This window comes from Pavona decussata, unplaced genomic scaffold (genome assembly GCF_977016875.1).
Source record: "Pavona decussata unplaced genomic scaffold, jaPavDecu1.1 SCAFFOLD_363, whole genome shotgun sequence".
Taxonomy (NCBI): Eukaryota; Metazoa; Cnidaria; class Anthozoa; order Scleractinia; family Agariciidae; genus Pavona; species Pavona decussata.
This window is the reverse complement of record NW_028145741.1, coordinates 51604-76577: the sequence shown is the minus strand read 5'-3', so window position 1 is coordinate 76577 and position 24974 is coordinate 51604. Positions and strand designations below refer to the sequence as shown.

Here is a 24974-nt window from a genome sequence, read left to right as displayed (position 1 = left end):
TAAAATCCCACAGAAAATGGTAAGAAATGGCTCCAAGAATATGGCGGCGGCTCGAGAAAAGGAAGGAAATCCTGAAAAGCAAGTTGTGCTGAAAACGAGGCTCACTAGGGGACTGGGGCAGAGAAACGAGAAACCATCATGGCGGACCACTGAACGGGAGCAGTGTGAACGTGAAATGACTCGTTTCTCCGAAATATCTCGGCGTTTCTACGTTTTGAATTCAGTTGTTCCGTTTGAAGAAGATGCAACACATGAATTCAAAGGTCATAGGAACATTACAGCAGAGGAAGTACCTCCCTGGTGTTATATTCCAGGAACAGATAGACGATCCCGGAAGGCTGTGTCACGGTATTTGAACAAAAGACTTGAATTTTGAGTGGTAGATAAAGATTTCCTTGAGTTGAATGGGATATTAAGCTTCATTAATATAAGTGACAGATTGTCTATGCTTAACCCTGTTTGAGGAAATGCACACGTGATGATACATTCCTGATATACCATGTCGGACTGTCACGTGATCGTCAGTAGGACGTTGTTGATCAATATTTTACTAGAAAGCTCCATCACAAAGTGATTTACAATGAGGTTCTGGGTTGAATATTTATGAAATAACAACAATGCTTCAATAGAAAATTAACAACAAACCGAGAAAATGTTATGAATAAAAAATAATAAATATAGTAATTGCTGGCGAGCGTTAGCGAGACAGCACACTATTCACACTATAGGGGAAAAAATCCAAAATTTTGTCGGATGTAAGACTCGAAGCTGGCGCAGTAGAGCATTATCCGGGATGGTTGAGACGACAATCATGCGCAAATCACATGCCTGACATATAATCCGGGATGCACACCTCACTTTGCACTTGAGAATCGCACGCTGTCAGACGCTTTCGGTTACGAGGTGCAGTTGACGTTTGCTTTTGTAATCATTCATCAAGGTCACGAACGGAAAGATATCACTTTCCACGGGATTCATCATTGATCCTTTTCTCGACCTTGATGAATATATTTCACAAGCAAATGAAGACATCTAGCAAATAAAAATATTTAGAAATACTTACCTATTTGTTTTATGGCAAAGTCAACTGTGCCTCGAAACCGTCTGTGCGTAAGATCGTGGTAAAATTTTCCCGTGGAAAGTGATCTCAATTCTCAAGCGGTGGATGTATAAAAGCAGCCAAACACAAATTGATCTCTATCCGTTCGTGACCTTGATGAATGATTACAGAAGCAAATAAAGACAGCAAATAGAAAAAATACCGTGGAGGCTAATAATTGAAAATCTGCGAACCACTCAACTGTGAAATCAAAGGACTCGTTGTACTTTCACACTAGTTCTTCGCCCGTGGAGCCCAATCATTCAAAATCTGTGGAGTTAATGCAGGATACAATTCGACCGTTGAGTCATGCTCCTTCGGTCCGTAAGTGTGTCCGTTGAGGCAAAAGAATTGAAACATGTCGATCGCTCGTCGAAGCGAACTGTGCAACTGTGAAATCAGATGATTGCTTCACTCTGAAATCAAACGACTCGTTGCACTTTCACTTGAGTTCTTTGCTCGTGGAGGCAAATAATTCAAAATCTGTGCCGTTTGGGGCGGCTGATCCGTCCACTTCACCAACACCCCCATCCCACAAAAAAGAAGCGTTTTCAACATTTCTTCCCCAGTGTGGGTTAAACAAATCACTAAACCTGCTATGACCCATTTTCAAAACCAATGCTTGCTGTAGTCATGATTTTTACAACTCATCCAACTGAAACCTACTCCTCCCACCCTCAAAGTCGACCCCCTTTTCCAAACCCATTCACTGTTCAATTAAATCCCCACAACTTTATCCCCCTTCGCCAGCACCCACTTTCATATTGAAATCACTAGTTTATTATAGAAAGTTGATAAAGAAACTCATAAACCGAAAAAGTAAGTAGATTTAATTAACATACACTCACAGTTCCTAATATCAGTACTTAAATTGTTACAGTCCTTAACAACGTGAAAAGCTAATCACTGTGCAAGTAGTTATAAATACACATACAAAAGATGTATATTAATTTTTTATAATCATATCAACTGGAGCTCAAAGCTTGAGTGCACAAAAAAGAATCAGTTGTAGACATTCTCTTTGACTAAGGTGTCAAAAAATTAATGCATTCACCAGAAGAAACATGCATCCATTTTGATCTCATACCACAAAGTAAAAGCTAAACTGTTTGTATGTATGTGAAATTCAGTTAAAAATTATGTCATTATGGTACATGATTATAATTATATAAGTTTCATGTCATTCTGCATGCATGTACATATACTTTGTAATTATTCAACCACTGAGAAGAAATTTTGTAAACGAAAGTCTGTAGTAATCATTTATAGGTCAGAACTTTTAATTTTAATTATTGTTTTCTTTGCTTGCCTTTGGAAATATTTTTGATTCCTGTTGATAAGAAATTATACATCAATTTTATTTTAATAATGTTATGTTTTTGCCATCAGAAATATCAATGGGTTCCTGAACACAGGCAAAGGGGGCACCATTTATCTTGGAATTGTAGATGATGGGAGAGTGAAGGGATTACATATGACCCAGTACCAGGTACAATGTACAAGTCATGGAATTTGCCAGCAAAACTTGTTGAAAATGAATTTCCTATAAAAGCAGCTGCTAAATTTTCTAACATTATTATTAAAATTATTTTGTTGGTTCAACAATTGAAAATGTTTAGAACATTTAGCACCCCGGCCCCTTGTTACATTACCAACATTTTTTGTTGGATGGATGTTAGATATGTAATTAACGACACTTAGCCACACGCCACTCGTCCAACATTGTTGGCAACTTTTATGTTGTGGCATAACAATTAATTACTTTTGTCATTAAGGGGGTGTTTACATGATTCCGGCGCGACTTTCATTCCGGTACGAGTTCACTCCAGTTCCCTCTTTTGCTCTTTATTTGTTTACATGATACAAGAACAAAATCTCATACCAGAGCGAGTCATACTGGTGCGAGTTCACCCCTAACTGTACCGGGGTGAGATTTTCATTCCGGTAGGAAAACTCATTCCGATGTCATGTAAATGCAGTACGGCCGTTCGCTCCAGCATGAAATCACTCTCCTTGGAGTCTGGAACGGGTAGCGCATGCGCATTCTTCGACATCCAATCCAATATGGCGCCACCTGGGCATCACAATCATGTTTGTTGACAATTGAAGTGTCCATTCATGTAAACATGGTATGAAATCACAATGCCATACCGGTATCAAACTCGCATTGGGACGAGTTTTCACCTGTAAACACCCCCTAATTTTGTTAAGATAGGAATCTAAATACCTGTGTGATGTCAACGCATCATTTGATATATTTATTAAAAACGGATTAAATTTGTGGCACCATATTGTTAACATGTTGTGGACTCAAGTGGCCGTTTTCAAACGGAAATTTCACCATTTTGAAGCGGTAAATCGAAAGAATAACTTCTAAGAAGCACTCGACATCTAAAACGGTGGAAATTGGAGAGTTCCTGGCGAAGGAATCTTGCTTTGTTTGACAGTCCCCAACCACAACGGGAGACAGAAAAGAGGTCATTGAGAAGCTTATGTTATCGTAATGGAATTTCCAAAATTTCCGGTGAGATCCTCAGTAGCTTAACACAAGGGAAACGATGTAACGTGATCTTCGTGACTCAAAATATTCCATTAGCAATGATAGTTTTATCAATCGGCAAGGCATACAGTTGGAATAAATAAATCATCAGCCCCAGCATCTTGCGTATATGCCAGTATAGGCATCTTGTTTTGTAAACTTTGGTTACCGTGTGACTCACTGTTCATTTAATTTTGCAGAGAGATCATGTAAGAGTAGCCATCAAAGATGCATTAAACAGATATACACCTGCAGTTCCTGAAGAATGTTACAAAGTAAGCTGTACAATCATTATGGGGACTCATTCACATGTGTATATGTACATGTATAATATGTTTTGTCTGTGTTCCCTTGGCACTAATTTACATGTACAGTGGGTAATTGCATTGGTTGTCAGAGTGTTAATTAATTGACATCACCAGACAGTATAGTTTATTGTTGTGTTTGTGATTGGCTAGTTAGAGTGATTGCAAAGCAGCAGAAAAAAACATTGAAGCAACAAATATTCCTGAAGGAATTGAAGGTCACAATTCAATTTTTTAATAGTTAAGTTCTAATTAACGCCTATGTCGCAAATGGAGGTTGGGTGCCCAGGAGCCAGGGGCTGGTACCGCCAGCCCAAACCCAGGTAGGTAGAACACCCCATAAGCCTGCCCTACCCACAACCCAGACACGAGCCCCGCCTGCAACCCAGCCCCAACCCTAGCACCCGTCACACTGAGACTAGAAGCTCAGTGGAAAAATAATAAGTGCATAAGACAACGAACTAACCCTAACCCTAACCAACCCCCAACACCAATCCCCAACAATAACAAGGTAACACTACTGGGAGGGAAGGGAGGGAAAGAAAAGCCCAACAAAACATGATAAACTAGCCACGCCACGAAAAACGCTGAGTAGAGTAAATTTCCGAGCACGCCTAAACTGCAAGAGAATACCGCTGGCCACGCAACTGCCTGCAGACCTGAACCAGGCCCCAAACAGTAATGTAACAACAAATGCCCAACGCTAATGTGCTACCCGTGCTCAAACTATACGTCAATAAACGCTAACGCCTCACTACGCCACGCCACCAAGGAGCAAACTTGCTCCAAGTTGTTAACTAAGTTAAATTACATTTAACCCTATTTAAATTTATTTTTCATTAAGGTGGAACTTGTGCCAGTCATAGATGCTGAGGAAAGAGATGATGTGGAACTTCTGCTTGAACTTCAAGATGATGGGTTAGTTATAATTGTTTCACTGTTGTGCGGGATTGTACAGATTTTTAGTGATATTGTGCAGGTTTGACAGAATTGTGAGTCCCGCACCTGTGCACCCTATCAGAAGCCCTGCCTAAAGGCTGGCATACATACTACAGTACAATTTTTGGCCTGATTTTTTGTTGGCACAGCAGCATTGGAGCACAAATCTTACATGTATTTTAGCGCCTGATTTATTACTAATAGCAACAGATTTTTTTGAAGTCAGGCTAACACTCTCAAAGAAAATACCATGTCAATCAAAATTCAAAATCAAAATCGTAGTAATTTGCACTCCAATGCTGTCAGCCTGGCAAATCATAGTGTGTAAAACAGCCTTAATTATACAAAATAAATCAAAATGTGGAACGTTTAAATAAGTTAAACAATCTGGAAATTTCTTTTAATTATCATTAGTATGGGTGTATGCCATTTTAAAAGACTGAAGATTAAAATAACAATTTTATTTTATCTAATATATAGTAAGGCAACTTACTTTTTTATTTAATTTTATTTACATATACACATTTAAATGAGCTGTACAAGCTCCTCTGTGTCATGTGTATAAATAAAGTATTGTATAATAAATTATAATAATTATGAGCTATTCCCTATGGGGTTGACCAAATGAATATATAAATATAATATTCATATATTCAATTGAAGGGCTGGGAGCATAACCGACCTATGTCGAATTTCAGCCCGTTTTTCGATGTAGCTCGGATTTGTCCAAACTTTTGCATGTGTACTGCAATTCGATTGAAAACCATTGTCCAGTATTTTTTCACGCCGCTCTGTGTTTCGTATTAATGCCATTGAGAAATTTTACCATCTTGTAAAGATATATCGATAACATTATAGACACTGGATGATCAAAAGGACGATGCACTGAGGATTAAATACTTGTATTCAATATACACTCGTTGTCTTTGAAACACGGCACACGAAAGCGGTGTTTTTCGCGGGGGCAACGAAAAGGAGTGTTTTGATAATAACGAAATAAGCCTCAACCTTGTTTGGTATATAGCAAGCATTTTTCGGCCGTTAACTTGTTCGGTTGTTATATACCGATACGGATTCGGCCGTTATCCCAAATGAGTTAACGGCCGAGTCTCGATCAGTACAAAGAATGATAATACAATTTAATTAATACTATATACCGAGACAAACCCGGCCGTTATCCCAAATGAGTTAACGGCCGAATTTCGTTAGGTATAATTTACCGATCCAAATTCGGCCGTTATCCCAATTGACTTAACGGCCGAATTTCGTTTGGTATATAATAGGAAACCCAAATTCGGCCGTTATCCCAAATGACTTAACGGCCGAATTTCGAAAAGAATGCTATCACGCTTTTATTTGATTCTGTTACAAACTACTACGTACGTGACAGGAATATCCCAAATGTAAACAGTTACATTCTCCAAGAGAAAATGTGTCCATTTTCTGGCGTAAAATCCAGCTTTGTCCCGTTTGTCGACATATCACTCTTGATAACGCAAAATACTAGCATTCTACACGATTAACAGGAAGACATGTAGCCATTTCAACGATTAACAACGATTATCAACGATTAACGGCATTAAAAGGTAAAGACTATCTATTCTTTTTACGACCAGTCGGTGTTAACCGTTGAAAATCTATGTTAATCGTACTTTTATTGAATCATTGCCTTGAAATTGTCAAGTTAATCGTTACATACCGAATTTCAAGCCTGGCAAACCACAACTAAGGCTTGCAAAACACCTTGTATATGGCGGGATTTGTCTCTGATGCTCCCGCGGGATTTGATAATCGAATTGAAAAATTCACCACGGCACAGTCATCACTACCAAGGAGGGATTCTTTGGACAACATTTCCACCAGTTCCTGTGAACTGCATTCGTCAATTTCGTAACTTTTCAAAAGATCCATAGATGTCGTGCGTTTACAAACTTCACCAAACAAAAGCAAAACCAACTAGCCAGTACGATACGCAAGTTGTTTATCCCGACTGCCTTGATCTATTTTGGGCTTGTTACAACCCGCAAAAGCAAACCATGATATCATCTCAAACGTTACTTATAGCAACAACAACTGGTGCGACTAAACACGGCTCGTAGACAGTGGAAACTTTTAGCCTACCGATCATTTGGAAAACGAGTCTGACATGGACAAAACCTTTAAAAAAATTTGCCTTCCAAGCGCGTTCACTTGTAGACAAGCAAACTACCAAATCCCCCTCCTCCCCCCCCCCCCCCCCCTGACTCAATGTTGTCTTTTGGGTCACGAACAGTTTCCTGGCAAGTATCGCTTCCCACATCAACATTGCATAAGGGGGAGGGGGGGAGGGAGAAGTAACTGTGGTAGAATTATGAAGGGAGAAACAGTAAGTGAGTGGTTTTTTGGCTGTCTGTGTTCGGTTATCATTGCATAGGGGGAGGGGGTGGGAGGGAGAGGTAAGGAAGTGGTTTTTGTTCTGTTCGTGTTTGGTTTTCTCAAGGAGTTTTGTCCACGATTGTAAAACCGCGAAATGTTTTCCAAACCAGGGAGAGCCAAAATTCGGACAAATCCTTGCGAAACCAAAAGCCGCGCTAAAATTCGACATAGGTCGGTTATGCTCTCAGACCTTTAATTGTAAATTGTATTATAATCATGTAGATGTGATAAAGTGGACAGTAAAAGACTGACACCCCACCTTCTGCGAACATCAGATTACTGCTGGTGCGATAGAAAAGCCGTTGATGAATTTAATGAAGTGAGTTGACTCAACACAGATAGCCGTACAGTGTACCAGGGAGTATGAATGTTTATTAAAAATGAACGGGAGGGTTTCACATGTCAGTGCATGCGTATGAATCTCAACACTTTTTTTCTCTTATCAATTTTATGGCTTGAAAAACCCCACTCACGTCTACTTCTATCAGTAATCACATACTATTTTTTATTAGTTCATGCAGGCAAATTAACAGATGACCAAAATGCACAGAAAATGCCAGTGGATTACACCGACACTGTTGATATTGAATTTAGTGTTGGCCCCCTTAGGATTTATTCCACGGTTGATGATTTTATAGGTACATGTATTTGCATGTGAAATGATGCAATCACCTGAAAAAAAATCATTAACCATGAAATTTTCAAAGGCAAATTTGCCACTCGAGTTATCTACATCTACTCACTTCTGAATGGTTCTTAAAAAATGAATTAAGTAATGGGCTTGTGTCATATATAGCAGGCCAGGGTTAAAATTAAAGGATTATTATTTTTGATTCGTGCACATATGCCAAATCATGCAACCTTAATGAAACTTCTCTCTTAGTGGGTCTTGCATTACATATTTTCTGAGATCATTTATTTCCCAGCACTTCTCTTATACATGTATTATCTCTTGTGCTCTGCCACCAGCCACTGCTAGTGGTTTATAAGCAAATTTACCCAAAAATATCCAAAAGGATCAGATCCATGTTAGCAAAAATTATGGCTGTGTTTTGATTTATAACTTACTGTAAACGTATCTATCTTCACCATAATATTTACAGATGTTTGCAGAAACTGCTAACAGTTAAATTGTTAGGGAAATTGTTCAATTTTGCAGGAAAGTAGGGGTGGGTGATTTTTCGGGGTATAGGAGGGTGGGCTGATTTTTTTTTTTTGGGGGGGGGGGGATGGGGGTGGGGAGGGATGTAGCAGGTTGGGGGTTGGGTTATTGTTGATGGGGAGTGACCCAATTTCAGTTCTCTATAAATTCTCAGCCAGGGTGCTTATTACAAGCTTACTGGGTGCTCAGAGGAAGCATCTTACTTCATGTAATTATCCCTACTTATTTGCCTTTTAGGGACTTCCTGCCTCCCTTTATGTGGTAGAGATTACAGTGTTTCCATGGCAAAGACAAACATGTACAGAAAATGGTCACCTTCAGCTTCACCCAGTATTTGAAGACGAAGAGGGGAAGTGCTATTTTAGACGACAGGCAAGTTTAGTTCAGGTGTGTTGGTTTTAGAAAGTAACACTTTTGTTTTCTCGTCATGAAGTTTTTTTATAATAAGTTTGAGAAGTACATACTGTACTAAAGTTTCGAATGATTCGCTAAATGAAGGAATTAAAATAAGAACCAAAAAGGCTGCTTGACTGAAGTGTGGATGATCATACCTCATGAGTTAATTTTTATTTAATTACATGTAATTACATGACTGTACATGTAAGTAAAAAATATTTAAACATGTTCATTTTTTTTTAGTATTCAATGCAAGAAGTGGTGGAACTCACAAGGCAACAGATTCATCACCATTTTAAACCTTTATTGTTAAGGTTAGTACTCTGAGAAATGGTTACATGACTTGTATATAAACATTGAATTGATATTTCTCTCAGAATTCCCTCTTGGCCCAAGTGGGGGTGCAACAGCATTAATCAAAGATTGTAGGAGTGCATTCCAGCCCTGAAATTGTACAAATTAATTCAGCTATGGTGGGCCCACTATTGTATCCATGGTATGAACATTATCTCATAATGATGTAATATTTTAAATAAATATAATTGAAGGGCTTGCAGCATAACTGACCTTATAGTGCATTTCAGATTTTGTTTTGTTGTCTTAGCTCAGATTCACCAGAGTGTTTGCATGTGGCCTTGGATTTCTTCAGGAAACGTTGCATTAATGTTTTATCTCCTGCTTTGTGCTTTGCTGGCAATAAAAAGCTACTGAATGATTATTGGCAAGATCTTCTTTTTTATCACAAAATTGAAGCGCAAAGCAGTGGATAAAACATTGGAGCATCGTTCCTGAAGAAATTCAAGGCCACATGCAAAAACTTTGGTAAATGCCAGCTAAAACTACAACACAAAGCGATCTAAAAAGCACCATAGGTTGGTTATGCACTGAGCTCTTCAGTTGTATTGGCAAAGAGCAAGAAGTTACTGTACTGTAAGCCAAATATTAATTTTTTTTTTAATTGAATGTTTAATTATTCACATTGACCAGCCAGTAAATTGAAAGTTAGTGATAAATTTTTTCTCTTCTCTCCTTGCAGCATCAAGGAAGAGATGAACATTATCAGGGAACAGTATAAATTATTTAATGTGCAACAAAGAATCAATTAACATTGACAGTTGAAAAATGTACATTAATTTTGATAGTTTCATAAAAGTTTAGACTGTTCACAGTCCCCCTATTTTTCCGTGGGATTCTCGGGACTTGTACGCTTCGATAAAGCTGCCGCCATCTTGGTTTGTAAAAGCTAGTGCGATCTGGGGAGAGTGTCTAAACTACCAAGGGGAGGGTACCCAACTAACACCCACTCCGGGTCCCCTTGGTAGTCTAGACACTCTCCCCAGATCGCGCTCGCTTTTACAGACCAAGATGGCGGCAGTTCCATCGAAGCGTACCAGTCTGGAGAATCCCACGGGAAAATAGGGGGACTGTGAACAGTCTAATAAAAGTTAGGTAGTTTGATAGTTTTTGAAAGTTACAGTTTGTATTATAAATAGCTTCTATTCTATTCTACTCCAGGGCTTCTAATTTTACTTAACCTGGAATGCAGGTAGTTCACAGATGAAAGATGCCCTTGCCTTTTTTAGAATGAATTTATTATCGCTTTTATATGTACTGTAAGTTGCTGTACAGTAAGTTATTAATAATAACAAAACGAACAGCAGTTTTCTATGGTCTAAACTCTATGTTATAAAAATGTTAAAAATTCAAGTGGAACCACTAGCCCCAGGTGAATCAATGGTTTCACTGCCAAGTTTTGAACATTTTATGGCCTCATTTTATGGTCTACAAAAGTATAGACCATGGAAAACTGATGTCAATTTGTTTTTTATACAGTAACATGGAAAAAATAATACATGTAGCAGAATTGGCAATGAGAAAAGGGTTTGTGACAGAGCAAACAAAAGCCATCAATCAACCGCAAATCTTGTAAAGCTGTGAATGGTTTTATTTTTGACATCAATCATCTGCAAATCTGCCAACTACAAGTCTTGTAAATTTGTGATTGGTATTAATTAAATTATTTTTCCGCATGACAAGAAATTGCAAATTTTTTCCTTGCTTTGCTTTACATTAAATTATGGCATAATTTTTATTACCTGTACTCTTTTAGACATTAGCTACAAGCCAATCAGTATGCAAGAATTTTGATAGTTATTGTAAAAATATATTTTCACAGCTTAGTTACACTTACCGTGTAAATAATCACATTTTGTATAAATTTCTAAATGAGGTGTGCGGCCAGTTGAGTTCTCCATGAGAACATAAAGTTTTAGTGGCAATCAGTTCACATCTGCCATTGAATAAATTATGTGTCTTTGGCATAATGTGACCTATACTGCATTAATTTTAGCTTTTTGTTTGTTTGTTTGTTTGTTTGTTTAGGCTCAGATTTGCCAGAGTTTTTCATGTGGCTTTCAATTCCTTCAGGAAACATTGCCCCAGGATTTTTTTGCCTTTTTTTCATTTATTTGGAGTAAAAACCCATGATTATAGGCAAAATTTTCCTCAAAATGACTGTTTTGTTGCTGTGAAATTACATACAGTATACATTAACTTTAAATTTTATTAACTTACATGTGTATGAAATTTGCTTTAATAATTTATTACAAATAAAGCCTTCCATGCCATCATAATTTCTTTGTTCTTTTTATTAGTTTTTTATAAAAATGACATTTCTAACAAAGTTAAGAATTGAAGAAGTTGCAAAAGAAATGTTGAACTACAATTCTTTGATAATTTTAATTTACACACCCCTAAGAACTTTGAGAGAAACCTCGGCACTATCAGTTTTGATAATAACAAATTACACTTTCAATTGCTGGTTTGTCACAATAATTGAGTGAGAATTTTCTCCAGTTATAATAATATAGTTATGATAGGCCCTATATACATAAGAAAGGCAAAAAGACTTCCCTTCACAGAGGTACTTTTGTTACAATGTACATATATTCCTTCAGAAATTGTTCCTTTACATTCCTTCAGCCCTGAAAATTTGAAAGGATGTGCTCTCTATCAGCCACATGATTGCATTAAGCATCAGTTGTGATTGTTAAATGCTGTACAGAACACATAGAAAAAGCCTGAAAAAGAATCTTGGAAAATCCAGAAATATTTGCACTTAGGCACAGACAGCCTTATACCAAGATCTTTGAAGTTCTTCTGATTGGTTCCATTGACATAACAATGCTTGGAAACCCTCCATTAAATCCAAATTTTAAGTTTTATTGTCCCCAGGAACTGCCGTAAAGATTCTTAAACCATGCATGGCTTTTATTTCATCTGCAAGGGCCTAAAAATAAAGCAAGAAAAGAAACCATGAGGATATTCTGGGTATTGAATCGTGCCCAGGCAAATTGCTTTCCACAAGACAGTATGGATGGCTGCAGTTTTATACATGTATGAGCCTCAGTTGTCTGAATGTTGATCCGTGTAAAAATGTTGTGTCGTTTATGGTGGAAGTTTACTCGGGTATGCTTGGCTAGTTTACAAACACTCCAATCGAACAATAATTTTTTGAAAACAAAAAGTTTACCAAATCAAACATGGCAGGTAAAAACCCCCAACTGGCAGGAGGTAAACAAGTTGTCTGTTAACAAGCCAGGTGGCTGAGGAGTTGAACTCAGGGCTAGCAGCCAGAGAAGAGGACTTGGACCCACAACCTTGACTCTGTGTTCCAAGCTTTAAATGGGCACCAGAGATTTTGCTGTCTTTCAGTCAAACTGCTCAAATATACATGTATTTTCACAAAGAACCTTCCCTCTTAACATGAAATTGCTCTTTGAGCACCCAGGGGAGAAATAAATATTAACTGATTTCTCGGAGGAATAACAAACTGTCATCAGTTTTATAGTGATTGCCCTATTTGATACACAAGAAGAACTTGAAAAAATTGGCCACTTTTTTTTTAAGTTGCAATCCATTCCCATCCTAGCCTAACCATCTACCCCAAAGATAATTTTAATGAAAATCTAGTTTCTGTTCATTAGTGGGGTCAGGTTATATTTTCTGATATAGATATACAAATATATTTTTTGGAGTTAAAGGATTAAGGAACACTGATCTGACCTGTTTATAAAAACTTTTTTACAGTTTTAAATTCTAATAAAAATGTTGTCAACTACAACAATGCTCATCCTGATTAGATGAAATTATATGCTTCATTATCTTATTAGTTGTCACATAATGCAGTCACTCTTACGTGATCACACATCGGCATCAAAGTGGATTATAAATGTTGGCTTACTTGATTGACAAGTCGATGTTGCTGCACTTGCCTCTTCCCTCTGAAATCTTCAGATTCAACAAATATTTCATACATTGCCCCACATCCTCCTGTATGCAAAACAAAAGGACATAATTTTCTATCATAGACAAACAACAATATTGTTAGTCTTTTCAAGCAGATACCTCCCACTTTTGAAACAAAATCTGGAAAAGGTGACTGTTCTTGCAGGCTAATTCAACTAACCTGAAATATCCTTGACAGTAATTTGGGAAGCAGTGAAATTTTTCTTTAAAATTTCTGCTAGTTTCTTTTCCCCATCTGACTCAGCTTGCACCTGAACGGATCTCAGGAAAACTTGGTACGGCCGCAAACACTAAAATAAACATGACAACTAGCTCGATAATGTAATTCATAAATTAGCTTAAATAGTCATTTATAAATACATGTACCAAAATTATGCACCCCAGTGTACTGGTAATTGCACTTCTTGAAAAATTGAGAATGGGATTGTGTAAACCAGAAATATCTACATATACTCCTCCCCCCGCAAAGGCCAAAAGGAGAACCAGCGGGGTTTTATGCCCAGAGTTGACACAAGTGGAGTGGGCCGAGTTTGTAGTTTTTAGTTTTCATCAATCCCTGTTCTAGGGGGTTTCCTCCTTCCAAGGCCTCACTCAATCTCATACCCAGAGTCAGCGGGTGGGCGCCAGGAGAGACTCGACTCTGGGGTACTGAAATTTTATTACCGCAGGTTTTCTGTGGTAAAACAATGGAAAGCCGTTACGAGCCATTATGGGATAGCCAATCAAAAAATTTAAATAAAATTCCAGTTCCCCAGAGTCTCTTCTGGCGACCACCCGCTGACCAAAAAGCCAGAGGACTCTGGGTAAGAGGGTATAATCTTACACAAGAATCATAAAGTATGTTTGTAGAGCTTTGACTGGTATACATGCAGGATACATGTTATATTTACCAAAAGACAATGTTTATATTGGAAACTAAAAGCGTTGTGGGCATCCTAAGCTCGATTAATTACCAGCCACTGTTCGGGAAATGCATGAGCCTGGCCTATTCCAGGATTACGCAATATTTAAACTACATTTGAATCTTTTTAACCTAATGGGGACAAAAAAGCTTTGTATCCCAAATCGGCCACTCGTATAGAGTCACACTTTTTGAAACAAAATTATCTTACTTAGTTAACACTACTCACCAAACGCAGCGTTTTGCTCAGAACGGACGAGCTCATCGCTCAAAAACCAGCCACTTACAGAGGACAAATCAGTACCCACTAAACGAACACTAAGCTAAACTGCTGATCGTTGATACTGCAGTCAGTCTTGTTTTGTTCGTTCCCATGCTTCCGTCGCCTTTCCCTGCGTTCTAAATAACCGCGAGGAGACTTGGGTGAGGTGTTTTCGATGTGTGGGAATGCCTGGAAGATGGCCGCTTCTTGTCATTTTGCTGAGCACCGTTTGGCAGTTTATCCTGATATCTGAATATTTCACCACTGAAGACATCACCCAAACACTTGACAAAGGTAAGGTCATATTAAGAGCGCCGCTCTTAACCCCAAAGTTTTTTTGCTTTTGAACCTAGTGATGTTCTTACTATGCTGTACTGTATATGCGTTATTGACTAAGCGTGAGGTCAAGATGGCTGGATATTGGCCAAGTTCTTTTTTTGCGTTTTTATGGACCGAGACGAAGTCGAGGTCCATAAAAACGCAAAAAAAGAACGAGGCCAATATCCAGCCATCTTGACCGAACAAGCTTGGTCAATAAAGGATTTATTATATGGCTTTACCATCAAGTTAAAACTACAATAACAAAACAAAACACGACATGAAACTGCTCTACTCGGAAAGAAATTCTTCATAGCCGGCCGGTGCAAGATTTATTTTCAGTGCACCTTTGGATTAGAATGTAATGGTGGAAAGCAAGGAATCCTAAATTATCTTAGGGCTCTAACTTTGTAACGGCTTAAAGGAAGTGTACAATTATCGAGAACGAAAAATTTAGATTTTTGCAAGAGCGGGAAGATTTGAATAGAATCCGGCAAACTCGCCATTTTCAGGCGATCGCGCGGTGGCGTAAATAATAAAATTTTTTTACACAGTTCTCGGCTTCCAATCATTAATTCTTGAATGAAACAATAGATTTTGAGATTATATGCAAACATAAGCCGAAAAAAAGAGCAGGTAAATCAGAAAACTGGGCGAAACTTTGACAAGATTTTGTTGTTTACAACAAGCAAGACGCGGCTGAATTAAAAACGTGAGCTTCTTCGGCGAACTTAAAAAAAATACTTTTCTGAACTGCTCTAAACACTAACCGCAACTTCCACTGCGCTATGATTTAAATACAGTCATTGCAAACCTAGAGAACTTATCAATTTGGCACTCGACTTGAGACAATAAGTTTTTCAAAATCAATTCTATCTAAAATACTACACGCAGAGCAACTCACCGGTTCAACTCACATTCATTGTAGCTGAAACGAAATTTTCACTACACCAAGACGATTCCATTCTCTTTCCTTTCCTTTAGGTAAATGTTGAGAGTTTACCGAACTTTTTAGTGAGCGTTTTCCCCCAAAACAACGAGAAAATCGAAGAAAACCCGCATTGTTGTTGGGATTAAGCTTTCGATGCCAAGCGGACGGGCAACGGGTAATCCCGAGCGGGCAAGATAGCTCCATCTTGCCCGCTCGGGTAGCCAATCACAGCGCAGAATTGGACTCATCTTGCCCGCTCGCGGAGCCAGCCATATAATAATAGTAGTTACTACCCTAGCTAGAACTGATTATTACTACATGTATTCCTCTACGATATGAAAAGAGCATGAAAACGCACCTTTTTAAAATATCTGATGGCATAAGACATATTTGGATCCTCTGATATCGGAGGATGCAATAAATTATTGTACTAGTATCTATTGGTGGGTATTGATGCCAGGATGCATGGAGAGAAGGAGAGTTCGGATTTTCATGGTGGCCCCTCAACCCACCCTCACATCTCACTGTAACTACTGGTATGTTCAGCGATAGAATTTTGTGATTTCCCATGGCTTATAATAATCAAATATCAACTATTTAGAGAAATATCAACTACTAAGAGAATTGAGAGAATAAAGGCTCTGCCATTACATGTGCATGTGGTATCTAAATATGCCTTATACATTCCACCAACCCCTGGATTTTGTTGAATTGGGTACAGCATTTTATGCAATAATTCTTGTGTAAAATAAAAGAACAAAAAGGTACTGCCAGAGCTTATCCAAGTTTCTGTAGCATGAAGCAGCTAACAGTACTGCTATGCTCCCAGTTACCTCTCTCCCTGCTCCCCCCCCCCCCCCTCCCCAGCACTTGGCACAGTAAAGTGTCTTGCCACAAACACAACACAATAACCCCAGGGTGGCCTCAAACTCAAACTGCTGAGCAGTTTTTTGTTATTGTTGTTGTTGGTTTTTATTTATTTGTTTATTATTATTATTGTTATTTTTTAATCAAGGAAGCAAATCTCAACTGCCAAGTTATGATGTAGTTATTGGAATTTTGTCTGCAAGAGGCAATCATGAACAGCGCCAGGCAATCCGGGACACATGGCTTGGACATGTCCTGCAGCACCCATTTCTACAAGAAAGGTACAAACATTTTATGCAGTTTTTTACAATTTATTGATTCATTAATTAAAGATTGTATCTTTCATGAGACAAGAACTGAAGGTGGTACACGACTACTATAACTTGTGTCTCTCCTATAGAGTGTTTTCACATGATGTCACGGTGGCCATGTTGGTGTCCCAAAACAAAGAAATGGCGGTCATGTTGGTGTCCCAAACTAAACCTCTGGGAATTGAACTCTATTTTAATGCAAATACTGTACTTTCTTTTGTTTTAGTTAACCAATATGGCCGGTAGTCACGTGAATGATAACGCTCTATATTGTATCCCTTATTTTTCTCATTCTTCCTCCTGGAGATTCTCCACTAGCTCTTTTTACCATTGGCATTATTCTCCTTCTTCCCCATGAATACTTTATATATTCCTTCATCCATTGATGCTCCCTGTCACCCTTGGTGACACTCTGAATCATTGCCTCATATGCATCATCGTCATCGTCGTCATCATTATCATCATCACCATCATCATCATTCTATAGCATTTCCTAGTGGTACACAAGGCCACAGTAACCAATGACGAAATTAGGAATGTTCCAATTTGCCACTAATTTTGTTTGTTAATCTGTGCACAGAGTGCAAATCAGGTTCATTGTTGGAAATGAGCCATGTCTAATTCCACCTATGGACAGACTTGATCAGTACTGTTGTCAGCCAGAGCCTGAATTGGATCCAGGTACAGTATTCATGTCATTTAAATTGGTGAAATTAATAATAATCATTAATAGTATTCTTATTAATGATTTCCTTTTTATATTAACACAATTTTTAACTTGTATCTTCAGTGATGGATGAAGACATCATAGCACACAGGGTACCCAAGGGAGCTGTTGGCTGGCACACTTACCGGGGACCCCTGGGGATGGACTTCAGGGTAAGTGCTCTCAATAAGACACTAGACTGAAGCATTGCATCAAGTACAATAAGTCCTTTACTTTCCACAGGTAAATTTCCCAATTGTCATTACTCAGCTGGGAGTATTTGACAGCAATTCAGATGGGCTTCAAAATGGCTTAACAACTCACCTATATGACAAGTTAACACAAGTAGGTGTAATATTTTGATTGTAATTTATGTAAAAGCTCTGAATTTATTCTAATCACTGTTCCTCATTTGTCAATCATCCTTATCATGAAATCAACTGGAAATCTCAGGGTACAATTTTTTTCCTTTTCTTGATAATTTATTTTCTCAGAAGGAAGTGGTAAGTGTCAACTTCACACCAGAGGAACCTGGAAAGTTAATTGGTGGCAGTAGATTTAAACCAGTGGACCACTTTTTGCTGCCTAAGGTATGAACAGTATTAAAAGCATTTTGTCAGCTTTCATCCATTTGTGGTCAGTGTGAGAAGTTAGGCACTAAGGATCTATAGACTGTTTCAGAGCTGGCATTATGTTTTTAGATGCTTGGAAATTGAGCTTCACATGATCTGTAGCAATCTTGTTGCTTTGTGAGTAAAGTGAACCTACAACAGTCAAGATCACCCGTAACATCAAGTTCTTTCACGGGTGTTACAGGGTACAGCCCTTTAACTGACAGCTCTGCTGTCTTACTTTTAAGGACAACAAAATGATACCATGATCATCATCATTCAGCTATCACACTGAATCTTAATCTTGTGTGATGTATATTATGTATTTTATACTTTTTTAATTATTTTCCTTTTCACCAGGGGTTTGAAGCTTCTATTGTAGCAGAGAACTTCAGCTCATTAGATCCAAGCAGCAACAACCCCATGATTCATGGACAGCTAGACAGCGGTGGAGGCCTGGTGTCATTTCAGCGAGTTAGTGGAAGCATTTTTTTTCCCTTTTGAAGGGCTGAATGAGTGTAAAGTTACTTTTGGTGTAACTGTATTGCTGACAAAGCAATCTGCTATGGTTGACTGTTTAATTGTCTCCTTTATTTAAATAGTGCTGTTTGAAAAATAATCATTAGTCAAAAAGGGTTTAGTACTAAATATTTTCAGAGATGCCAAATTAAGTAAAAACTCAACCCACATAAAATGCCATATCTGGGCATCGAACCCAGGCCACACTGGTGCGGGAGGCGAGTGCTCTCACCACTGCTTTATCCCTGCTCCTCCAATGGAAAAAATTAATAGACGTTTTAAAAATTACGGTCTAGGAAGTCTACGTTTACTATTACTTTTCAAATGCATAAAAAAGCCGTTTAAATGTGGTTGTCTTTTGGTGGTTTTAGGTAAGCAGATTTGGTGTTGAACAGGGTGTCTTCCCTAATCATGAAGAGAGAGTGTATGAGGAGATGAACCAGTATGGAGCTGGAACATTTATGTATCGTGTTCATGGTAAGCTTTATAGAATTAAAGTTAAGAACATTTATTTTTTAAAAAAAATTGAAGTACTTTCGTAAAGAAATAAATTGTTTGAAAGTAACAAAATACTTTTGGGCTGTTGCTAATAAATCCCAACACTACCAACTCAAGAGTAACGAACCTATGACCTACTGATTGCTAATTCGAATAGGCTACCACCGAACTACATGTAGTAATCGGAAGCTCATTCTTAAGCTCAACTCTCGTCGGGAGAACTCGGATTTTCTTTTTCCGTGTTTATTTACCATCATTTTTCACCAGGATTCAAACATGAGATCACCTTGACTTCTTTACAAATGCTGTGGCACTGTTCAAGTAAATGTGATAATTTACCGGAAGAGCTAACAGGCTGTGGGTAAATACAGAATTAGTGCAAAGGAAATCGCTGCCTGGATAAAGGCCAAACCATTAAGGGTTCCCTAGGCCAAGTTGATCTAGCCTCTTGATCTTTCAACATGTGTGACCTGTAGAAATATTGCGTCTGTTTGCACATTTTGTAACAATGCTGTTAATTTGGATCGACCAGTGAACGTGTATTAAAGATAAAAGTCCCCAAAGTCAGAGTAACATCCTATCACCTGACTGTGTTTCAGTTCCAGATGGCAAGTTTACAAAGGAAACTTTAGAAGAAAGACGGCAAGAAAGAGAAGACAGAGAGGAAATGTGGCAGGCAGTATTGTTACGGGAACAAAAGGAACTGCAGCGTGAGATGTCTTTGTATGATGACATTCTCATGGTTGACGTTGTAGATGTGTACCGGAATCTCCCAAGGAAACTTCTCAAATTTTATTCTTGGTACGAGCTGAAGTTTGCTGACTTGGGACTTGCTGATGAAACAGAAAGGAAATCATGATGTTACAACACTAAGGTCCGGTTCAGACGCCCTACTTGACATGAGCCGAATCGAATTCGAATTTAGACCCACCCAAATTATTAATCCCGACTGAATTGATTCAGACGCCGAACTTAGTTCAGCCGAAATTAATACACTGAAGCATATGACTGAAGAAAATTGCAGATTTGTAATAATTTCTGCATTTGGGCCTAAGTGCAAAATTGACATTGTTTTTAATTAACTTGCCTTTTATGACCGTAGATCGGCATTGAAGGTAGCTTCCAGAGAGCCATTTTATCTCAGACAAGTTCGTTTGCCACACCGCGGCTAAAGTGCTAATTAGTATTAGAGAGACTGTTGAGCACCACGTTTGCGGCAAACGCCAAACGGCAGAAATGACCACGTGACCATGTTTACAACAACAAACAACAACAACAACAACTTTATTTTCACATTTCCTTTTAAGATTGTATTGATACATATATGTATAATTAGTTAATTTAAAGTTTTAAAGACATTAATACGGATAACTTAACATAAATATCTAATATGGAAACGCCTAGCGCCTAAGTAAACCATATAGTTTTCTAAGTTAGACACTAGTCTTGTAAAGAAGCATTTTAAATGTAAACATCTACCTGTATATACATATTCAACACACACACTCACAGACAACACAAGCAGTGCTCATACACTGACTGTTTACCCTACATTTGCCACTTCCTGTTTTCAGTTTCTCAGAAAAATTGAGTAGTTTTGCGTTAGCATCAAAGGTCAGAATTATCTTGTACTATTCTCATCTATGTACTCATTTTTTTCCCAAGAAAACATAAACGCGAATCTCACGTTTGCCGTTTGCCGTAAACGTGGTGCTTAATCTCTCCTATATTGTTTCAGTTCCACTTATTTGTATTTTTCACTCTATACGTTCAAATAAGAAATGAACTGGTTTCAATGGCGGGGTTCAAATTAGCCTCACACGCAGTCGTTTTTAGGGGACTCGTATACATTGTATTCCAAAACAGGCAAGTCAAGTGAGAAACGTCGACGTTTTAAAGATTTTGCACTAGAAGCGTACAATCCAGACCTCGGCTGTAGCTAATCTTAACGTCGTTGTTATCCACCAAGGAAAACACGCTGTTGTAGACACGCCTTTACCATTCTCAAATCTGAGAAAAGGTTTACTTCTACCTGGAAATTTATATAATAAGGCACCTAAAGCGACGCCGAGTAAGCAATGACATTTTGCACTTGGTAGAAAATTCTTCTGTGGACTATTTTAAAAGCTAGCGTTCTGTCTTATCACTTTGTTCTCTTGACAGGGCTGTACGAAACCTTCAGTTTAACTTCACTTTAAAGACAGACGATGACTGCTTCGTGAATGTAGAAGCAATTTTCAAGGTGAGAAGGATGTTCACTGCCTTTATTATTTTACTTTTTGAATGTTAGCTCAGCTGACATGAACTGTTATCGGACTATACACTGAAAATTTCATGCATGCTGTGCATTGTCGTGACAGCAGACTTCAAGTAAAATTTATCAGCCTAACATGTGGAAACAGGCGTCTTTGTTTGGGGGAGGGGTGGTGGGGGTATTCTCGTAAGAAGTTTGTTTTCGTAAATTTGTTGTAGGGTAATTTTAATTCAGTTTTCAAATGATAACAGAATTTTCAAAGTGTAGACTTCACTCAGCCCTCGACTTCGGCTTGAATTCCAGGAACTGACTACAAGGAAACTTCGAGGAAAAGAACGCATTTGGTGGAGCAGGTAAGAGTCGCGAATTAAATGTACTTAAAAGGCCTTTGAAGTTTAGAATTTGATTTACCATGGGCAGTTATCTAATTACTTGCACCTCGTGATCACTGCAACGAACGTTTATCTAGCCGTCAGTTGCATGTGTCATTTTATCAATGCTTTATCGCTTATGCCAGGTTTCGTAGTGACTGGCCGGTGGAGCGCGTTGGAAAATGGCGAGAACTTGACTACACCTCTCCAGTTTACCCATCATTCGCTTGTGGCGCCGGAAACATACTGACCGCTGACCTTGTGAGATGGCTGGCGTTGAATGCAGATCATCTTAAGCCATACCAGGTACATTTTACTATACACTGAATTAATCCACATCTATAATTAAACGGAATTTTTTTAAATATTAAATTTTGAACAATTTAATTTTCAGGGGGAAGATGTATCAATGGGTATATGGCTTTCAGCTGTAGGACCAGTATTTGACAATGTGAGTGTTCTTCATAGCCAACTCTAGCAAAGAAACAGATGCTTATAAGAATAGATAGCTAAGGGTGTTAGTTTCTAAGGAAATTGTGATGCTGCAGCGGTCAGAAAGTGGATTCCAACGAATGTTTGGTTTTATCAACAGACCGACAGAATTACCTCAATATAAGGTAATTAAATTTGGCCACCGTAAAGAGATTCGAGTGCTAACGTTTCGAGCGTTAGCCCTTTGCCAGAATGAATGGCTAACGCTTCAAACCTCAGCTCTCGGATCTCTTTACTGTGGCTAGATTACCCTATCAACTCTGTTGACAAAACCAAACGTTCACTTAGAAAAAAAGACAATTCACGAATTGGATGGTACTGTGGTTATTTCCCTAAACTGTAATAGCAAGTTGTACAAGCAGTTAGAGAGGTTTTCAATTGAGTGTCGAAAGTAATTTCGCGTTTGCTTTGGTTTTGCATTACTAAGCCCTGTGATTGGATAACGAAACTCGCGGCACTTTCTCAACCAATGGGAATCCAAACCAAAACCAATCGTGTTTTGGCCGCACGCGTTTTCCCGCGCTTGGCGCCGTTTACATGGAAAACAGACAAACAATAGACATTTTACTAACAATAGACCCACGGACTTTTTGACTAACAAAAGACGGATCGAAACGCACCATTCACTTTTTACAGTCTTCACAGCCAATAACATCACGGCTTACTGACAAACGACCAATAACATCTGGACTTCGTTGACCAATCAGGTTAACAACCATAGACGTATATACCACCTACTGACGTTCCACAATTCACTTGACTCTGAAGATGACTTCCGCTCAGGTTGTCGAAACGCCAGTCAAACTCACCACAAACAGTCCTTCTCAGGACTACACTCACCCGGATGATCATAATTTACGTACTTATGACATGTATTTGCTTCGAATTCTGATTGGGTCGTTGTGTTGTTTACATCTGTTGCGATTGGCCAGAATAATTACTTTGGTTTTGGTTTTACGACACTGAATTGGAAACCGCTCTAAACTGAGAGTATGTATGGCACTCTCACCGAAATTAACATTTTCCCCGTAAAACAGAATCTTATTGGAAGAATAAACAAATGACTGCAATACTTAAGGACGACGAGGTTTAAATTTGAAAATTTCTAAAATTATTGTTAATCCTTTTCTTCTTGCAAACGTTTGTAGTTTCTCGAATCTCGAGCCCTGAGCGTTTACAAACCCTAGTGCCAACTATGATGCTTGACCCAAGCAGAAAAGTTAACCACTAAAATGTTTGTCATTTCCCGGCACAGAAAAAAAGTGTAATGTTGCTTTTAAATATCAATACGTACGTGAGATGACTGCCATCGTCGATGAGTTGGGAGTAAAATTGAATTTACATACTTGAACTTTTTTTTTCCAGGATTACCGTTGGTCCTGCGGACGCGAGTGTGATAGAGAAACTTTTACTTCTCCAGAAAATGACCCAGAGGAGCTGAGAGAGATGTGGACTGATCTGCAGCACTGTGGGGACCCCTGTGGCTGCTCTTAATCTCAGATCCTTTGATCTCCTGTCTCAGAAAGGAAATTTGTCCCGGCTCATACTATCACTGCGAAGCAGATTATGATTGAGAGAAGAATTCGCGCAAAGTAATGGATCTTTCGACTACAGAGGATGAAATGACGTTACCTCTGAAACAATCAAAAAATAAAAAGCTCGCCAGTAGGTTCAACTGTTACTCGGAAACCTAGGCAGGTAAGCTTCAAATGGAATCTACGCTTGAGTCGCCACAAAATGTGAAAGAAGAGGGTCATCTTAGAGTGGGATGATATATCCATGCACGTAAATGTTAGTTTCTTTTCACGGAGAACTAATCTAAACTGAAGCAAAATGAAGTTTGGAGATGCAATGGAGCTGGCACGTGCGCTCGATTGGTTTAATAGTTTTTCCATGGCCTTTATTGTGTCTTCATATCATTACAATACGTCAAACACAATAAAAACAACATTTTATATAACATTTGATAACTAGCGCTGCTCACGAAATCAGTTACTTCGCTAAGAAACTGCAGCAATTAATTGGTTCACAAAGGAGAACATGGTATAGAAGCAGACTACGAAAAATGCCAAGATCTTACAGCTAGTAACAAAGCATAAATTGGTTAAATAATGTTACACATAAGACACTGCAATCACTACTGCATTGCTTCTGCACTAGGGGCCCATCACGCATGCGCATGGCCTATAACTCGTGCCACCATATTCTTGGGCAGCCATGGGCGGTTGTTTCGCCCTTGTTAAGGTTCACCAGCATGGTATTGGCAAATCAATGCAGAGGCGTGCTCAGAGAGCGGCTTTAAACCCCCTCTCCACTCAATTGTGAGAGCCTTGGCTAGTGCATGGATATGTGAAAAGACCTGATAGTGCAAATCGAACGAAGCGAACGGTTGCCACTTAAAAAAGATTACTTTGAACTACATTAATCAAGACAAATTACAAGTCAACTGTTGAATAATAAACGTGTTACAAAAGTCTCCGAAAGAAAACGGCAGTCTGAATGTTGCTTTGAACCTCATAATGAAAGCGAGGATAGGTGCGAAGTTTTTGTTGGGAAAATTAGTTTTCAATCACACGCAAACAAACATGAAAAGTTTTGCACTTAGCCTCGCTTTCATAGTGAGGTTCATAGCAACTCTGAAATGGCATGGCCTATTCTCCCCAGGCTAAGAGAAAGGCATCCCTTCACCGTCGCCGAGGTTCTCTTAGTCTCCCCCGACTTTCAACGCCCGCCCCTCCCTCCCCCCGTCCCCATAAAAAAACTTGTGTAG

General features: G+C 38.6%; 3 protein-coding genes across 4 annotated transcripts; 2 read left to right on the top strand and 1 right to left on the bottom strand.

Moving 5' to 3' along the window:
- Nucleotides 1-16: 16 nt before the first annotated feature.
- On the top strand, nt 17-10451 carry LOC146452916 (schlafen-like protein 2). Of its 2 annotated transcripts, XM_085097249.1 has the most exons (9): nt 17-348; nt 2489-2588; nt 3839-3913; nt 4788-4861; nt 7520-7616; nt 8697-8846; nt 9099-9169; nt 9892-9926; nt 10291-10451. In XM_085097249.1, the coding sequence occupies exons 1-9, from the start codon at nt 17-19 to the stop codon at nt 10302-10304; spliced, it is 948 nt and encodes a 315-aa protein (XP_084953375.1). In that variant the 3' UTR covers nt 10305-10451. The 2 variants fall into 2 exon arrangements, with proteins under 2 accessions (XP_084953375.1, XP_084953373.1); XM_085097247.1 differs by having other exon boundaries at nt 9892-10451.
- Nucleotides 10452-10887: 436 nt separating this feature from the next.
- On the bottom strand, nt 10888-14399 carry LOC146452915 (bolA-like protein 3). The gene is made up of 4 exons (XM_085097250.1): nt 14294-14399; nt 13324-13453; nt 13099-13187; nt 10888-12144 (listed from the first exon to the last, which is right to left on the bottom strand). Exons 1-4 carry the CDS (start codon nt 14327-14329, stop codon nt 12070-12072), a joined length of 330 nt encoding a protein of 109 aa, XP_084953376.1. The 5' UTR covers nt 14330-14399; the 3' UTR covers nt 10888-12069.
- A 74-nt stretch (nt 14400-14473) lies between these two features.
- Nucleotides 14474-24865, top strand: LOC146452914 (UDP-GalNAc:beta-1,3-N-acetylgalactosaminyltransferase 2-like). The gene is made up of 14 exons (XM_085097245.1): nt 14474-14620; nt 16591-16723; nt 17334-17434; nt 17544-17632; nt 17703-17804; nt 17954-18049; nt 18431-18544; nt 18961-19066; nt 19687-19888; nt 21251-21329; nt 21645-21694; nt 21859-22018; nt 22107-22163; nt 23570-24865. Exons 1-14 carry the CDS (start codon nt 14512-14514, stop codon nt 23696-23698), a joined length of 1527 nt encoding a protein of 508 aa, XP_084953371.1. The 5' UTR covers nt 14474-14511; the 3' UTR covers nt 23699-24865.
- Nucleotides 24866-24974: the final 109 nt, after the last annotated feature.